The sequence below is a fragment of the Rana temporaria genome, chromosome 8, assembly GCF_905171775.1.
Source record: "Rana temporaria chromosome 8, aRanTem1.1, whole genome shotgun sequence".
Classification (NCBI taxonomy): Eukaryota; Metazoa; Chordata; class Amphibia; order Anura; family Ranidae; genus Rana; species Rana temporaria.
In genome coordinates this window covers 125,269,833-125,287,646 of record NC_053496.1, presented here as the reverse complement: position 1 = coordinate 125,287,646, position 17,814 = coordinate 125,269,833, and the positions used below count along the sequence as shown (strand labels likewise).

The 17,814-nt window shown below is 41.1% G+C and overlaps 1 protein-coding gene across 4 annotated transcripts in view; it reads left to right on the top strand.

The window, feature by feature from the left end:
- Positions 1–17,814, top strand: part of VCL (vinculin) — a 103,171-nt gene that overhangs the window by 38,145 nt on the left and 47,212 nt on the right. For 2 of the 4 annotated variants that reach the window (XM_040320666.1, XM_040320668.1), the window contains exons 2-7: positions 3,181–3,251; positions 7,571–7,721; positions 9,438–9,546; positions 11,628–11,750; positions 11,848–12,008; positions 16,140–16,142. In XM_040320666.1, the coding sequence (XP_040176600.1) occupies positions 3,181–3,251; positions 7,571–7,721; positions 9,438–9,546; positions 11,628–11,750; positions 11,848–12,008; positions 16,140–16,142 (618 nt within the window). The remainder of the gene's footprint in view (positions 1–3,180; positions 3,252–7,570; positions 7,722–9,437; positions 9,547–11,627; positions 11,751–11,847; positions 12,009–16,139; positions 16,143–17,814) is intronic. The other 2 variants (XM_040320667.1, XM_040320669.1) reach the window with 1 other exon arrangement.

Below are 17,814 nucleotides of genomic sequence, written 5' to 3'. Positions count from 1 at the left end.
ATCGTTCTGTCAGACATGATGTGAGAGATCTTGTGTTCCTGCTAACCAGTCAGTCCATCCCCCACACAGTTAGAAAGCATTCCCTAGGATCACGCTTAACACTTTGATTGCCCCTGATGTTAACCCCTTCCCTGCCAGTGTCATTTATATAGCGACAGTGCATTTTTTTCTAGCACCGATCACTCTATTGGTGTCGCTGGTCCCCAAAATGTGTCACTGTCAGATTTGTCCCCCGCAATGTTGCAGTCCTGCTAAAAATCGTTGATTGCTGCCATTACTAGTAAAAACAATAAAGAAATTAAAAAGTCCATAAATCTACCCCATAGTAACTTTTGCGCAAACCAACCAATATACGCTGCTTTTTTTTTCTTCTTTTTTTAAACAAAAATATGTAGCAGAATACAAATTTGCCTCAATTGATTTTTTGTTTATAGCGCAAAAAAAAACCCCAAAGGTGATCAGATGCCACCAAAAAAGCTCTATTTTATTTGGGTACTGCATCGCATGACCGTGCACTTGTTAGGTAAAGCAGCGCAGTGCCATATCGCAAAAAAACGGCCTGGTCAGGAAGGGGGTAAAACTTTCCAGACCTGAAGTGGAAATTAAAGACTTATTAGTCACTGTTTTCTGTGTAAATTGCTGTTATAGGTCGGAGTCTGGGACCTTTCACATGAACAACCTTCATCCAAGTCTGCAGGGGGAACAGATCTTGGTGAGCCCGTGTTGGGTCTACAAGCAGGCGAATATACAAGGATGTGCATCCAATTACATCCTTTTACTGCCAAGCCATCACGTTTTAGGTTAAAAAAAATGAATATAATGCAAATACTTTCTGTTCTGTTCTCGTGTCTGGAAACCTTCTTTTCTTTCCGGGAATTTTCTTTTTTTGCACATGCGCATTTCTTTTTTGATTTACGTTTCTCGCACGATTCTCCCATCATTGATTAAAAAATCGTTTGTTTTTACAAAAAATATGATATCCAACATGTTGGATTATTAAAATTCGATGGCCGCCCAAAAATCGGCTGTTGCTGCAGCCCACTAATGGTGCGAAATACCAACGAAAATTCTTGGATAAGATTATCGAAAGAAAGTTATTTTCGAAATTCGACCCGTGTATGGCCAGCATTTAGTCTGTTTGCCTGCCGACCCTCTGAAACCATTAAAGTCCATTATGTGGCTGATGGCAAAACGGTTGCTCAGACTGAGTGATTTCAGCAGTAAATATCTCCCTCTGGTGGCTCATTACGATAATTATATGGAAGAACATGCATGATAAAATGTAATTTTAAAATTTGCTTATTAAACAATCTAGTTTTGACTTGGAATATGTGCTGAATAAGCTGCTACAGTATCTGCCAAAAGTGAGTACACCCTCACATTTTTGTATAAATAGGATTTTTACTAAATATTTTTTACAAAAATGTAAGATACTGTATCATTTTTAGGGATGCATGGGCTGGTATCACAGATATACCGTGTGTGCCATGTATACCATACTAGCTTTCTTTTAGTAGATGCGGACAATGACTGGCAATGAATATTGCAGACTGGTAGATTAGCCTGCTAACATGGCTGTTGGGGTGGCTGGTTGTATCTTCAGCTGTGTACATTTTTAAAACCTAAATTTTAGGTGATAACGCACATGTTTTTTTACTTTAGATTCTTCCAGCTTGGTTATCTCCTAAAGCTGTGTATACTACATCCGGTGGGATGCTAAAAAATCTTTTGTCTTGAAGTTTTATCAATGGGTGAGGTGGGAGAATGTGCCACTGCTTGGTAGGAGATGGCAAGTTGCAGCAGTAGAGCCCTAAAGATCAAAGCAGGCTGTAGGTTTTAGTACCCCCCACTAGCCCTCTGGCTATAGTCCTATACAGATTTACAGAGAACCAATCTAAAGTAACATATTTTTTTTTTCCCCTAGCAATTTGGCTGTAAAATATTTTGCTCTTATCTGATGCTCTTCCGTTTTTGTGTTGAAACTTCTATATTGAACATGTTGTTTTGGAGGCCAAAAATAGTCAGTCTGGTAAATATATGTAGTCTTGGGCCTCATGTACACTGGCTGCTGGTAAACGGAAGTTTAGGAGCAGTTGGGCATTTTTTTCAACTGCTCCTGAATTCTTCTCCGTTATCTATCTTAGGCTGGGTTCACACTACGGTTTTCCCATCCGTCAGCCGCATACGATTTATATGAAAAACCGTATGCGGCTGAAACGGACGGAAACGTATGGAACCGCACATATGTGCGTTTTCCATTGACGTTAATGTTAAAGGAAAACGTATGCGTTTGCCATACTGTTTTAAAAACGGCCGCAAAACCGTGGTTGAACACGGTTTTGCGTACGTTTTAAAAACGTTTTGCCAGCAAATCGTACGCACCCGGATGCATCCGAGTGCATACGATTTGCAATGCATTCTCTATCTATACGTTTTCCCGTCCGGGCCCATACGTTTTCAATACTGAAATCGTATGCGGCTGACGGACGGGAAAACCGTAGTGTGAACCCAGCCTTATCAGTATATGTACAAAAAAAAAATGCATTCAGAAGTAGTGTTTAGAGGCATTTCAATCGCTAAAGGCAGCAACTCGCATTTTATCAGCATTTTGTTTACAGACGATTTTCATTTTAAACGCTTCTAGACGCAAACTAGGCTAGAACGCGGCATGTTTTTATATGCCGTTTTCTAGCTGTCAAGTTAAATCGTTCAGGAGAGGTTGAACAATGTCCCATATACATGAAGCCTAATGCCACATACACACACCCATTTTTCACAATGTGAAAAATTACTTTTTTTTATGTCATTAAAAACGATCGTTTGTGGGCTCCAGAGCATTTTTCGCGACGTTAAAAATGGCCATTAAAAATTAAGAATGTGCTCTAAATGTTCGCTTCGTTTTTCACGTCGTAAAAAATGGTCGTGTAGGCTTTAACGATGTGAAAAAAACGCACATGCTCAAAAGCAAGTTATGAGACGGGAGCGCTCGTATTAAACAAAAGTAGAGTATTGACACCGTTTTCCACCAGATATTGTTTTATTGTCTCTTGATGTACCTGGGAGCTCTCATCACAAAGCCGATCTAGACTCCAAGCCAGCAGTTGTGATTACCTCTTACTTGCCCTATTAACCAATAAAGGGACTTTATTAAACATTGCCAATTTTTTTGTTTTCTTTCAGGTTGGGAAAGAAACTGTTCAGACGACTGATGATCAGATGATGAAGAGAGATATGCCGCCTGCCTTCATCAAGTGAGTGCCCTGTCTGTGGCCTCTATGATATGGGCATAGAGCTTTTTGTGAACCTTTATTATATTTTCTATTGCCCATTACTGGTATTGCCTATATGTAATGTTGGGTAAAGGACTGGTTTTACTGTCACACTTGTTTCCACTTTTGCAGCCATATTTGGATAACACCTACTTCTACTATTATATGTTCCCATTAACATAGCATAACAAACAAAAATAGTTTCATCTTTTACTTGCTTTAAGATTGTAATTGGGTTTCCCCTTCTAGGCTATATCGGTGAGGTTGTGAGTTATGTTTTACCGTAATGAGCCCTGTCTGTCCTTTGCTCTTAGATCTTGTTATCAGTTAGGCAGCCAATCACGGTGCAAACTTATTTGCATAATTCCGCCATGAATAAACACAGTGCTGACAGGGGGAATCCCTCCTGCTCAGCCATTGTCTGCTGCAGCGGGGGAAGCCGTTGCACAAGGAGAAGACCGCGATTATCGCTAGCAGCTATAGCAGCCATAAGAGAATCGGGTAAGCTGGTTATACACAAGTTGATAGATCAAGTTGGTACATTCAGCCTGTCCATTAACGGTTTGAATCTGAGCCATTTCCTGCTGGGCCTAAAGCCTAATCCACATGGACCACATGTCGGGAGGCATTGGCCTGTTTAGTAGAAACCTGTCGAAATTCAACCTGTGTGTACTGCAGCCAGTCCAACAAAATCAATGGGGCATAACCGAAAAATGTCTACCGATCGGCTTCTGATCAGCGCTCTCAGCCAATTGTGGACGTGGGGCGCCCCCCTGTCAGAACACAATAGCACAGCAGAGGAGATTGCTGTACTAACATTGCATAGTTAATACAGCGGCTCCCTGAGCTGTCAGTTTTTTTTTCGTTCAGCCCTGCTAGGTTAAACGTATAAAAAAAACTACTAGTGTGTACTAGGCTTTAAAGATCTCAAGGTTTGGGTGGTACATTGTATTGAACTGTCCTGCACATAATTTCACATAGCAAGCTATTCTCAACAAATACAAGCTGCCTATAGAGAGCTCTTTTATATAAACCTGCTGCACAGAAACAACCAGAAAGGTAAGAGTTTTTTTATTTTTTTTAGATATGCTGTGTGAATGGGATACAAATGGGGCGTTACTCAAATTTGACTGCAAAAGTGAAAATACACGTTGGAAATTAAAATGTGTAAATAAAAAAGCAAGGGCTAAAACCAAGAACCAACTGTAAATCAGTCCCTTATCGGGCTAGTGGTGTATCCAGCCCAATTTACCAACCTTTCCCATCCAGCTGCAGATTGCAGAAGCTGCCCAGTGTCAGAAAATACACAACAAACGTTGACATACTGTACAGCAGGGGTAGGCAACCTTTTTAAGTTCAGGAAGCTTCTAAAAACTGAGCTTTTCAGTCAAGCCTATGGAATTGCATAGGTTTTTATAGTTCTTTGATCTGCTAACCATTTTAAATTTTGATCTGTTCCGCTGCCTGTGTGTGTTTTTTTTTTTTTTTGGTTGTTGCTGTATTGTTGTTCTTGGCGCATGGAGGCCTACGGGTAACTGACTGTGTTTTGTACCATTTTGTACTTTTAAGAATTCTAATAAATAAAGAGGTGGAGATCTACCTGAACAACATGGGAGAAGTCCAAGATCGCCGACAGTGTTGCCTTCTCACGTCTGATTTAAACCTCGAATTGCCGTACTACCGTGTTGCAATTGCGTGCATGGCATTAATGGTCATATCAGGTGGTGAAGAAGCAACATATCGCCTCCTTACCACCTGTCAACCCACACACTCAGATCACTTTTCAGAGGAGCAGTAGTGCCTGCTGCACTTGTGAATGAGCTCTTAGTTGCATTCAGCAGCAGTACCCTTAGGGCTTGTTCATACTAAAGTTGAGGGGTGGTAAAACAGCAGGATATAACAGAAGTTTTAGCAGGAAAGCTGCAGGTGCACTGCACTACACTTGCTTTGTGGTTAAACCGCGGTGCATCAGTCGGAAAGCAGCCCTATACTATTATGGCCAGTGTATTGCTTTTTGCTGACCTGAAGATCCCATCTTTCCTGCTGCTGGCACCATTCCGGAGACCGCTAGTTAGTGTAATACAGTTGGTATGACTCCGCTTGGGACAGGAGCCACACAGAGGAGGCATCGGCCTATATGGCTATTGCTCCCTTCTACAGCTCCAACTTTACAAGTAGTCCCTCTGCATTGCACTCTGATGCTTTGGAATGGCAGGTCAGTAAAGCCCAGACTGCGATCTACCAATCGCATGCCCGCGATCTACTGGTATATCAGTGATCTACAGGTTTCTGACCCTGCTGTACAGAATGATTTTAATATTAAACGATTTTCACTCGCATATAGTAATGACTAAAGATCGGAAAGCCTATCTAATTCCAAGCAATCCTGACAGTCTGGCAGTGACGAGGAGTTGTTAGAGTGCCAAGTAGTACACTAAGAACTCTTTGGTAGAGGTCAGGCTGCCTACTGCTTAAAGCTCTGAAGACTGCCTATGTGCTGGCTTGTGCTCATCTGACAAGTTGTGTTTTTTTTGTTTTGTTTTCGTGACTCTACCGAAATGTCATTCTTAACCACTTGAGCTCATGTAGATTTTACCCCCCTTCATGACCAGTCCATTTTTTTGCTTTTTGGCACTGAGTTTTTTTAACTGGTGATGCAATGGTGTATCCAAGCGAAATCTACATAATTTCCCCACAAAGCTTTCTTTTGATCACCACTTTTTTTTTTTTTTTTTTTTTTTTTGCGATTTGTTTATAAATGGGGGGGAGGTTGGAACATTTTGATACGTTTTTGTAGCAAAAAATAACAAGAGAAAAAAAATGTATATTCTACTCATGATGGCGATCAGCTGCTTATAACAGGGCTGCGATACCAAGGCAGTCAATCTGATACTTATGCTGGGGGGACTAACTGCTGCTGACATTAATACAGTGATAATGCTATAGACTGTCACTGTGCTAATGTCACTGGCTGGGAAGAGGTTAACATCTAGGGCGATCAAGTGGTTAAAAGTGTACCAATGTGTGTAATGTCTGCTGCTTTTCACTAATCTGTTTCTCATCCCTGATGAGAACTGAGAGATCGATCCATCGGTACAGAGCTTTGTATTTGCTGTTGGTACAGAGCTCTGGGCTGTGATTGGACACAGCCGATCAGCAGGTTCTGGCCATGAATTATTGGTCGTGATTTAGTGACAGGCTCCCACTGGGTATGATCACAGCGACGGCTGGACGGGGAGTGCACATGCGTGCCGTAAACATGGAAATAGGCAGCGATGTTTGGGTATGCTGCTTTGGCTACAGCCGCCGCTTGCTTGTAGTATATTGCAGGCGGACAGCAAGTGGCTAAACACACATAGGGGCCCATTCTTAACTGCCAATTCACAATAGAACTTGGCATAGGAAAGGCACAGCCTGGGCGTGTTTTCCACACCGTGTTTAAAATGCACTGTTTTTGCCATCTCTGCAGGTGCCAATAACGTTAACGGCACCCCAAAGGCAGATCAGAAATGCAGTGTGTTTTGCGAGGACCAGATCGCTTGGTACCGCAGTACAATGCAATTTTGGTATGACACATTTCTTCAAAAGTGGTGCAATGACTGCTTTCTGTGTCATTTTAGCCCAATCAAATGAAAGGGCTGAAATTTGCACTGCAGGGTAATGCATAAGGAATCGCACAGCGTTTCTGTGATTTCTGGTGTGAATTGGCACTGACAGCATATTGGCTTACCAGCGACTGCATTTGATTTTAACACACTTTTTTGTGCTTTTTGTTTTATGTGTTAATCTTGAAAGTTGTGTTTTTTTTTTTTTTTCCCCCTCTTTTCTCATGAGAAAGATACCATGTTGAAGCTCTAAGCTGTGGATATCATAGAAGGCTCAGTTTTCTTCTAGCCGGTACCACACACAGCCTTGATAAAATTTGGGTCATATTCTTCAAATCCATATTTGATAAGTTACCAAAGTTGGGGATCATTTTAAAATGTAATTAGGTTTCTGCAGAGGTACATATATTACTATATTTTATTATTATAAAACCTTACCTTCTCTTGACTCTTACTTTACAACATACTTTGATGGCTCAAGGTAAAAAGGTAGTTTGACTTTTTTTTTAATATCGTACATGTGTTGTATAACAGTAATGTTTGTACGCTTAGTGTAGAACAATTCGTTTTTTGGATGTTTTTTGAAAGTGATCTAAATTGCTTCTTTTAATAGTAAAAATAGTAATGTTCACTTGTTGTTTATGTGTTTGTTTATTTATTTTTTTTGGAAATTCACTTGTCTCTTTTTTGCCCCAGAGTAGAAAATGCTTGTGCCAAGCTTGTCCAGGCTGCTCAAATGCTGCATGCAGATCCATATTCTGTGCCAGCTCGTGATTACCTTATTGATGGATCTCGTGGAATCCTCTCCGGTACCTCAGATCTGCTCCTGACATTTGATGAGGCTGAGGTAGGTGTCTAGATTTTGATGCTGGAATGTGTATGTATAGGTATTTGATCCATATTCTTTAGTAATTAAAGCAGAACTCCAGACAAACATAAAAATAGACACTGCAAATCAGGAAGGTGGCACTATATTTTCACTTTTCAAATTTCTATAAATTTTATGCTCATTGGGTATTTATCCAGCATGTGACTTTTATTGGCTAGTAGGTGAGCAACAAAAGATGCTGAAGTAAAATAAAATAAAAAGTGTCACCTGTCAGGCTTCACAAGAACTGTTAAAAAAACAGGTGACAAGTTCCAAAACCATGTCGGAGGACATCCTACAGGTCTCCTCAATCATAGGTGCACCCAGCTAATTGACATGGCAAAGCAAGAAGTTTCTCATAGTTCAAACCGATTTAAAACTTTATTTTATTAGAAAGTGAAAAAGAAACACTCATATTATGTAAATAAAAAGCTCTTGTAATCAGACTCCAACAAAATGGCCTCCTGTTAGCTTCCAGTTTTCTTCCAACTGACGACGTTGGCGATCCCAGAGCTTCTTGCCTTTGATATGTCAAATACCAGGATGCACATAGGATTGAGGAGACCCATAGGATGTCCCCTGAGAAGGTTTTGTCACCTGTTGATGACTATATTAATATATATTGCATCACATTCCTTCACACATCACATGCGATCATCACATGCGGCGTGTCTCCTCTTTCCAGCAAGGTTCTTCTTCCGACAAGGTCTTCATCCCTGGTTCTTCTTCTGCTGATGTCTTATGCTGCTGGGTCTCCCCTCTCCGATGTCTTCTCCCTCTGTTCTTCCTCCGATGTTATCTTGACAGGCCAAAAATCATGCTAGGGCTGCCGGCGTATAAAAACTTCCGTTTAGCTGTGAAAAAGTCTGTAAACAAAACCCTGCTAAATGCGAGTTACTACATTTAGCACTTGAAATGCCTCTTAACTTTTTTGGGTTCCAGAAAAAGCCTCTAAACTCAACTGCCTAGAAATAACTATGAACGACCCTGTGTACATGTACTGATAAGATAACATAGGAGAGCTCAGGAGCAGTTAAAAAAAAAATGCCCAATATAATAATACCCTGTGTGCATACCTGTGTGCATGAGGCCTTAGTGTGCCTTAGTGTCGACCAGGGCTTAAAGCGGAGTTCCACCCAAAAGTGGGGGGAGTGGGACTTCCTGTCCCACTTCCTCCTTCCGCCGAGGGGCTGCTAAGGCGAATAGTCTAATCGCCTTTCTGCAGCCCCTCCCTGTAGTCGATCGCCTGGGACACGTGACAGGTCCCAGGCGATCGTCTGTCCAATTGAATGGCCCAGCGCCGCTCACGCATGCGCAGTCGGTGCCCGGGCGTGAAGCCGAAAGCTGTCACGGTCGGGTGCCCACACTTGGAATGAAGACGCCGGGCCGGAGATGGGGGGGGGGGGGAGGAGAGGAGTGTCGCTGGAACATGGAGCAGGTGAGTGTATGTTTATTAAAAGCCAGCAGCTACACTTTTTGTAGCCGCTGACTTTTAATAAACATAAAAAATTACTGGAACACCCCTTTTAAGGTTACTCTTTATGTAATTGCATAATGAGACAATCAGAGTTTTATCTCATAGTTTCCAAGGAGTTTTGCTTTTTTCAAGAAAACTAGTTGATTTTATAACTGTTATTAGGCTGAAATGTTTTCTGAATTGTCTCCACTATAATTAACATGTCTGCCTCTAACCAGGTAAGGAAAATAATCCGTGTGTGTAAAGGTATTCTGGAGTACCTGGCTGTTGCAGAGGTGGTTGAAAGCATGGAAGATCTCGTGACGTACACCAAGAATTTGGGACCAGGTTTGTAATCCACCAGTTGTGATTGATATAGTTTGTTGGTTTACAACAGCGCAGCTAGTCAGATTTATTTTTTTTTTTTTTTTTTTTTTTTTTTTTTTATGTATTTTGAGTGCCACTTGCCATATGCTAGCTAATGGTTAAGATATCTAAAGCCAAGGTATTTTTTAAATTTTTTTAGTTTGGATAAATTACTGAATGGTTAAATCGATATTAACCACTTCAGCCCAGGAAGGATTTACCCCCTTCCTGACTAGGCTAGTTTTACAGAACTGCGTCGCTTTAACTGGCAATTTCTTGGTAGTACAATGCTGTACCCAAAAAAACGTTTTTCCCTCACAAATAGAGCTTTCTTTTGTGGCATTTGATCACCTCTGTGGTTTATTTTTTGCACTATAAACAAAAAGAGCAACAATTTTGAAAAAAAACACTATTTTTGCTATAATACTAATAAATATCCCTATTAAAAAAACAAAACACACACACACACACACACACACACACACACACACACACACACACACACACACACACACACACACACATCCACGTTCTGGCTCTGTCAGGAGAGATCGCGGAAGCCTGGCAGACATCACGGCCGCCAGAAATGTGCAATGTGCATCGGCTCCTCAGTGACAGGGTGGGCAGGCGTCCCCTATACCCCTTAAAGCGGCCGACATACGGCTATGGTGATTCGCGCAGGGGAGCCATTCTGCCGCCATCAAACGACGGCACGTGGTCGGCAAGCGGTTAAAGACTTATTTTAGTTTAAAAATAAATAAATTGCTCTAGGCAATGGGTTTGCACAAAGCAGCTTGCTGTGGGGGCACCCAGACAGGCATGCTCCCGAGCTGCGTCTGTGTGCCCCCCCCCCCCCTATTGACTCCTGCTGCTGCCAAAAGCCAATCAAAAGTGCGAGTCCCTAGAGAGAGGGAAGGCTCTTGAGGACATCGCTGAATCGGTGGGGGGCACGCGAAAGGTGTTTTACCTTTTTGCGCAGAATGCATTTGGGCGGAAAAAACCTTGTGCTTTTACAACCACTTTAAGTCTCCTGTGAGATTTTTTAATTTTTTGACACCTGTATCACGTTAGGGATATTTCCGCTCACTTCCTGTCATTGCAATGTAACAGAAATCAATAGGGAATCTCTCCAAAGTGTGGGAAATCCCCTCTTGGATGCCCAGCCTACTCGCATCCTTCTTTTTGCATCAAGGGATAATATTGTATATTTATTTTAAGTGTAAATTTGGTTACTGCCACATCTATAAACCTATATTAAAACCACAAATTGCTACATCACTGTTGGGCCTCCTGCACACTGCAGCTTGAAAAAGCTCAGTACTGCTTTTTTTCTTTTTTTTTACTGAGCTAAAAAACAGCCCAATAATTGTAATGTGCCTATGCACACAGGTGCGTAAACAAGAGGCGTGCATTCTTCAGTAAAAAATAAATATAAAAATCTGCATTTTTGGTCCGTATGTTACACATCATGTGTGCAAATGGCCATATACATATTGTGCAAAACAAAAACGCGAGAATCGTTTTTTTTTCATGCGTGCATGAATTTGCGCCAAAATTGCACGAACGCTTATGCACGAAAATGCGCGCACATACATAAACAAAAACAGTTATATAAAGCATTATTTTTTGAGGGTAAACATAGGGTTTCTTCCCTACTTATCCTGTTCCCAGGTCTGGCAGGTAAGGCCTGCATCTCTCCCTCAATAGGTTTCTCCACACACAGCCGCTATAGGAACAACGTTTTGTATCTCCATGTCAGTGCAGCTCACTGCTGCATATACTGTCCGGTGTTGTCCTCTCTCCACTTCATGTGCCAGCATTGATTCTAATCACACTTTAGATCAAAGCTTGGCTTGCTCCTTTTTTTATTCAATTCTAATTTTTATTTTTTGTATTCATAATTGTGAACTATAAAAAAAATCCTATTAATCATTATCTTTTTTTATATATTTGTGAATATATTGTTGTTGTGTTCCTTTGTTGATTTCACAATTATAGTGGACCAGTAGTACAGATTAGAAATAATACATAGCGTTCATGTCCCTCCTTATTTTATTGTTAAGGAATGACCAAGATGGCAAAAATGATTGATGACCGTCAACAAGAGTTGACCCATCAAGAACATCGAGTGATGCTTGTTAATTCCATGAACACAGTGAAAGATCTGTTGCCAGTGCTGATCTCAGGTATGTATTTCAGAGGCGGATGCTGATGTTTTAGTTCATACCTGAAATTTGCCCAGAATTTTGTACTTCATTCAGGCTTTTTTCCCCCCCCCCATAGCTATGAAGATCTTTGTGACAACAAAGAGCTCCCGTAGCCAAGGTGTAGAAGAAGCTCTAAAAAATCGTAACTTTACAGTGGATAAGATGAGTGCTGAGATTAATGAAATAATCCGAGTACTTCAGCTGACTTCTTGGGATGAAGATGCCTGGGCCAGCAAGGTGAGAAGTGGTTTGTAATGCTATGTTTTCATGTCAACAATGTTTTATAGTTCTGTAGTACTTGGTACTACTACCTTTTATTTCCTTAAAGCCTATCTCCAGGGTAAACAAAAATGATCCCTTGCATTGGGGCTGCCCTAATACTCCAAGGTCTAAATGTTTATTTGTCGAGGGTTAAAAAAAACACACCAACTTACCTGATCCCTGCTCACCTGGCGCTCTCGTCTTTTCGCTTATGCCTTGACTATGGACCCTGGATTGTACTTGATGTGAGAGGACGTGGGAAGCGGTTGCAAGGACCGGACTAGCAGTGAGAAGATACCATGAGGTGAGTAAAAGTGCTTTTTTGGGTGCCCCAGGTCTAAATGAGCATTTAACCCTTGCAGCACAGGGCTGCCCCACAACAAGGGAGGATTTTTGTTTTACTGTTGATCTTTAATAATGCTTTGAGAAAAGGTTTACTGTAGAGTGGGATGTTGTGGTTCAGGAGTGTCACTTTATACCTAATTTTGTCACCAGTTTTCTGTAACACCCGATTTCCCAGCTGTGATGGCACAAAGGTTTTGTTTGGCCAATATTAATACAGTGCCTTAAACAAGTATCCATACCCATTAATTTTCCACATTTTGTCATGTTGCAACCAAAAACGTAAGTGTATTTTATGTGAATGATTAACTCAAAGTGGCTCATAATTGTTAAGTGGAAGGAAAAAGGTATTCAAATTTTTTATTTTTTTTTTGCAAATATGTGAAAAGCATGGTGTGCATTTGTATTCAGCCCCCTTTACACTGATACCCTTGATAACTAAAATATAGTGGAACCAATTGCTTTTTGAAGTCGCACAGTTTGTAAATAGCCCATCTGTGTGTAATTTAATCTCAGTATAAATACAGCTGTTCTGCGAAGCCCTCAGGTTTGTTGGAGAACCTTAGTGAACAAACCGCATCATGAAGGCCAAGAAACACACCAAACAGGTCAAGGATAAAGTTGTGGAGAAGTTTAAAACGGGGGTAGGTTATAAATAAATAAAAAATCCCATGCTTTGAACATCTCACGGAGCACTGTTCAATCTATCATCCAAAAATGGAGAGTATGGCACAACTGCAAACTTACAAAACATGGCCATCCAGGTAAACTGACAGACAGGGCAAGGAGAGCATTAATCAGAGAAGCGGCCAAGAGGCTCATAGTAACTGGAGGAGATGCAGTGGTCCACAGTTCAGGTGGGAGAATCTGTCGACAAGGCAACTATTAGTCATGCACTCCACAAATCTTGCCTTTATTGGAGTGGCAAGAAGAAAGCCATTGTTGAAAGAAAGCCATAAGAAGTCCCATTTGCAGTTTGCAAGAAGCCATGTGAGGAACACAGCAAACATGTGGAAGAAAGTGCTCTGGTCAGATTAGACCAAACATTTTTTTTTTTGTCCTAAAAGCAAAACGCTATATGTGGCGGAAAACTAACACCGCACATCACCCTGAACATGCCATCCCCACTGTGAAACATGGTGGTGGCAGCATCATGTGGGGATGCTTTTCTTCAGCAGGTACAGGGAAGTTGGTCAGAGTTGATGGGAAGATGGATGGAGCCAAATACGGGGTAATCTTAGAAGAAAATCTGTGAGTCTACAAAAGATATGAGACTGGGGCAGAGGTTCACCTTCCAGCAGGACAACAACCCTAAACATACAATCTGATCTACAATGCAATGGTTTAGATCCGTGGTCTCCAAACTGCGGCCTGCAGTGCAGATGTTGCCCTTTGCAGATGTTGCCCTTGGGGCACTTTTCCTCCCATTGATATGAGACAGTATTTTGCCTACTAACGCCAACAATGGGGCATCATTTATTTTAATAAAGCCAAATGTGGTGATGATTACTCCCACCGATGCCAATAAAATGTCCACTGCCATTGTCCACAGTTCGGCCCACCTAAAGTCTAAAGGACAATAAATTTGCCCTTTGTTTAGAAAGTTTGGAGATCCCTGGTTTAAATCAAAGCATATTCATGCGTTCGAATGGCCCAGTCAAAGTCCAGACCTAAATTCAACTGAGAATCTGTGGCAACTTGACATGTTTTACAGACGCTCTCTTCAATCTGACAGAGCTTAAGCTATTTTGCTAAGAACGGGCAAACATTTCACACTCCAAATGTGAAAAGCTGTTTGAGACATTCCCAAAAAGACTTGGAGCTGTAATTGCAGCAAATGGCGATTCTACAAAGTATTGACGCTGAATACAAATACATGACATACGTTGTAACATGACAAAATGTGGAAAATTTCAAGGGGAATGATTACTTTTTCAAGGCACTCTATATGGCTAAATTTGCTGATTGAAGCTCCAAGTTTGGGTCAGGTTTACAGCACCTTTTCTGATCTTGTAGCGCTGTTATAAGCTAGGTTTAATATTCATGAAAGGCTTAAAGTGGTTGTAAAGGCAGAATGTTTATCTCAACCCCTTCACGCCAACTGTACGCAAATATGCGATCCCGGCTTGAAGAGGTTATACCAGGGTGATGCCTGTAGCTGCAGGCATCACCCTGGTACAGGTGTTTTTTTTTTTTTTTTTTTTTTTAGAGCCATCAGTTGTTTTTTTATTTATTTTTTATTTGGGATAACAACCGATGAGTCTAAAAGCAGCTCGGCTGTTCAGGGACGTCCTGCCGACTTCCGCGGCTCTCCTGCTGGCCAAATGGATGAAGCTAGAATCGGCTCTGATCAGGAATTCTATCTAGTAACCCGGAAGCAATGTCATGACATTACTTCTGATTTACTCGGCTGCCAATGACCCTAGTATTGAAAAATGCAGATTTTTGGTGTTTTGAATACTTTAAGTGCAAAGGAGGGATTTGGGGGTCTTGTGGACCTCCGATCCCTCCATAAAGATTACCTGTCACTGACTATTACTGTCACAAGGGATGTTTGCGTTTTTTTTTTAAAGAGACGGTAGAAAAAAATATAATTTTTTTTTTAAAACTCCCCCGTCCCTCTGTGCTCACATGAATGCATACATAAGTCGCGCCTGCAAATGTAAACTGTGTTCAACCCACACATGTGAGGTATCGTCGCAATCGTTGGAGTGAGAGCAATAATTCTAGCACAGGACCTCCTCTGTAACTGTAAACTGGTATGTTACTTTTAATAATATAACAAGACTTTACTTTTTAAAGGAAACCTGTAATTAAAGAAATGGGTAGACTTTGCTAACCTCCATTAGGCAATAGTAGTAGCCTGGCTGCCATACTGATCCTTCATCTTAAATATTTTTTCTCAGTCTCTGATCTGGAATTAATATTTAGATCAGGAGTTCTGTGACCACGTATCCATACTTGATTTTGGACAGTAACTGTCAAAAGATTGGCTTGAAAAGCATCCAGCAATTTTAGTTGGCACCCTGCACATTTCTCCCAATTGCTTCCTTTTAAATGTTCGAACACCCATAGGGCTTTTTCACATGGGCGATCCACCTGGCAGACTCCGCTGAGCAGGCGGACAACTGGTCTGTCTCCACTCGCTGTGCTGAGACGGTCCTGTCAGAGTCCCGCTCTCCTCTATGGGGAGATTGGATGAAAACTGACAGTTTTCATCCAATCCGATCCGCCAGATGGATGGAAAGTAGAGTCTTCATTCAACTGGATTTCGCGTATTGGATAGCAGCGTGTTGTGTGTCAGCAGTCATGTCACGCTGACCTACGCTGCCCCATAGGACTGAATGGAGTGTCTGATCAGGTCCGCCTGAAAAACTGACAGGCGGACCTGTTTAGAAAGCCTGTGTGAAAGGTGCCATAGTCTTAGGCTGACAACAGCTTTGTTCCTGTTTGCCACATATAGTAGGATAGGAAACTTAGGAATTCTTTGTGATATGTGACTACAAGTTTTGGGACTTTATTTTTAATTGGATCAGTAACTATTAGTTATAAATGCAATATGAATTTTAGCCTTTCTTACTGTTGCATCTAATCCGCTTGATTTTTTAGCAACAAATAACGAGTTTTGTTCCATGCTGTACATTTGATAAAAATATTATCATTTTTGTCTGTTTTTTTTAAGTTTAAAAAATCCCAGTAAAAATGGGTTTGTTTTTCACTGTATCTCCTTTTTTATGTAATTGTTTTGTATGTTCTGGGGTGTAGAAGGTAAGATGTCTGCGACCAAAATAGCATGTCCTTTCATTTTAGAGTGCTGTGTGTTTTTTTTTCTTCTTCTTTTGTTTTTTTTCTAATAATTTTGTGTGCCTTAGAATAGCCATGACATGATGTGATTTGAAGTGGTTATGCTCCAAATTTGATGAACATGTATGGTGTCTAACTTTAAAGTGCAGTTATGCAATAATCCGATAACTTGTAGTGTTGATCGGGTGAATGCAGTCCGGTTCTACAACTTGGAGTCACTTTAATGGCATTGACACATATCACACACACATTTTTTTTGTCCATGCGCTGACAAGTCCTCTTTGCTGGCAGTGACTAGCTTACTCTTTAGTTTTTATTCTTAAAATATGCATTGTTTTTCCTGACAGAACTTGGCAGAAAAAATGCCTCTGTCACCTATGTACACTCATGGTGCGTAAATGCATTCTGCTGGCCAAATGATTAATTTATTCTGGCCATTGGAATACATTTACCTGTGCAAATTCTGCCCATAAACTCCTCGCAGAACACACCTTAGGCGCTGCCTGTAAACGCACCTCTTCAAATACATCTGTAAACACATGTTCATGGCCTCATAGGCTAACATAGGTTCAACCAGAGGGTTCTAAGACCTAGTGCTTTACCTAGTGAAAATGGATGAAGACAAATGTGCCACAAAACATACAAACAAGTCCAAGTGCTTGCAGGTCAAGATGTAGAAATGTATTTCCGAGACCCGGGCATCCCTCAGACGCACATGCAGTGTACAGCTGGTTTACTTATTTGGGCATGCACCTCATTGCAGTTTAATTGATAAATACTACTGAACTGTTAATCCATACTGGATCAAACCTGATATTTGTTTTATTGTGATGTTTGACAGTGTTTATACTGTTCCCAACATGTGCATGATCATACCAGAGGAAATGTACATAAAGTCTTGGTTTGCTATTTTTTATTCTATGGATGTTACTATTAGGGCATCATTTTGGATTTGTATAGCATTGAGATTTTGCTAAATGTTTGTGGAGTGTGCCTTTTTGTGTATGGAGTGGATAAAAGGGGCATGTTTGATTTGTGATGTCAGATTCCCCAGAGGCCTATACTCTCTGAATGACATTCTATTGGCATTATACTAGTGCCATGACATGTACATTCGATGTGTGTACTGATGGAGTAAAGGTGTGCCTACTATGAGCCATAAACTCACAAAACGCCTGTTCAATAGTAGCAAGAGGTAAGATTAATGGCTAAACTACGGATGCAGCATTACTCCTCAGTCTGATCTACAATGCTATAGAATTAATATTACACTAAGAGCCAACAGACATGTCACATTGGTGATCCTGTCATTGACCGCATCCCGCCAGTGGCTGAATAGCTCAGAGAGGGCACTTGCCTGCTCCAATGGCGTTGGTTACTCTCTGGCTGAACCAACAAGGCATTGCCCTGTCTTGAGTGAGATTCTGCAACATTTCAGTGAGCATTACACTAGGAGAAAATTGGTGTTCCCTTTAGCTTTCCTGTTGCTGGCAAGTTGCTTCAAGCAGCATGATTGCTAGTGGGACTTGGCCCTGAGGGTACCAGTGGGGTGTGCTTTTATGATCATCTCTATAATGAAAACAGGTGTCTTGGACACTGAATTTTATTTTTGCAAAGTTACCCAAATGTAAGTGTT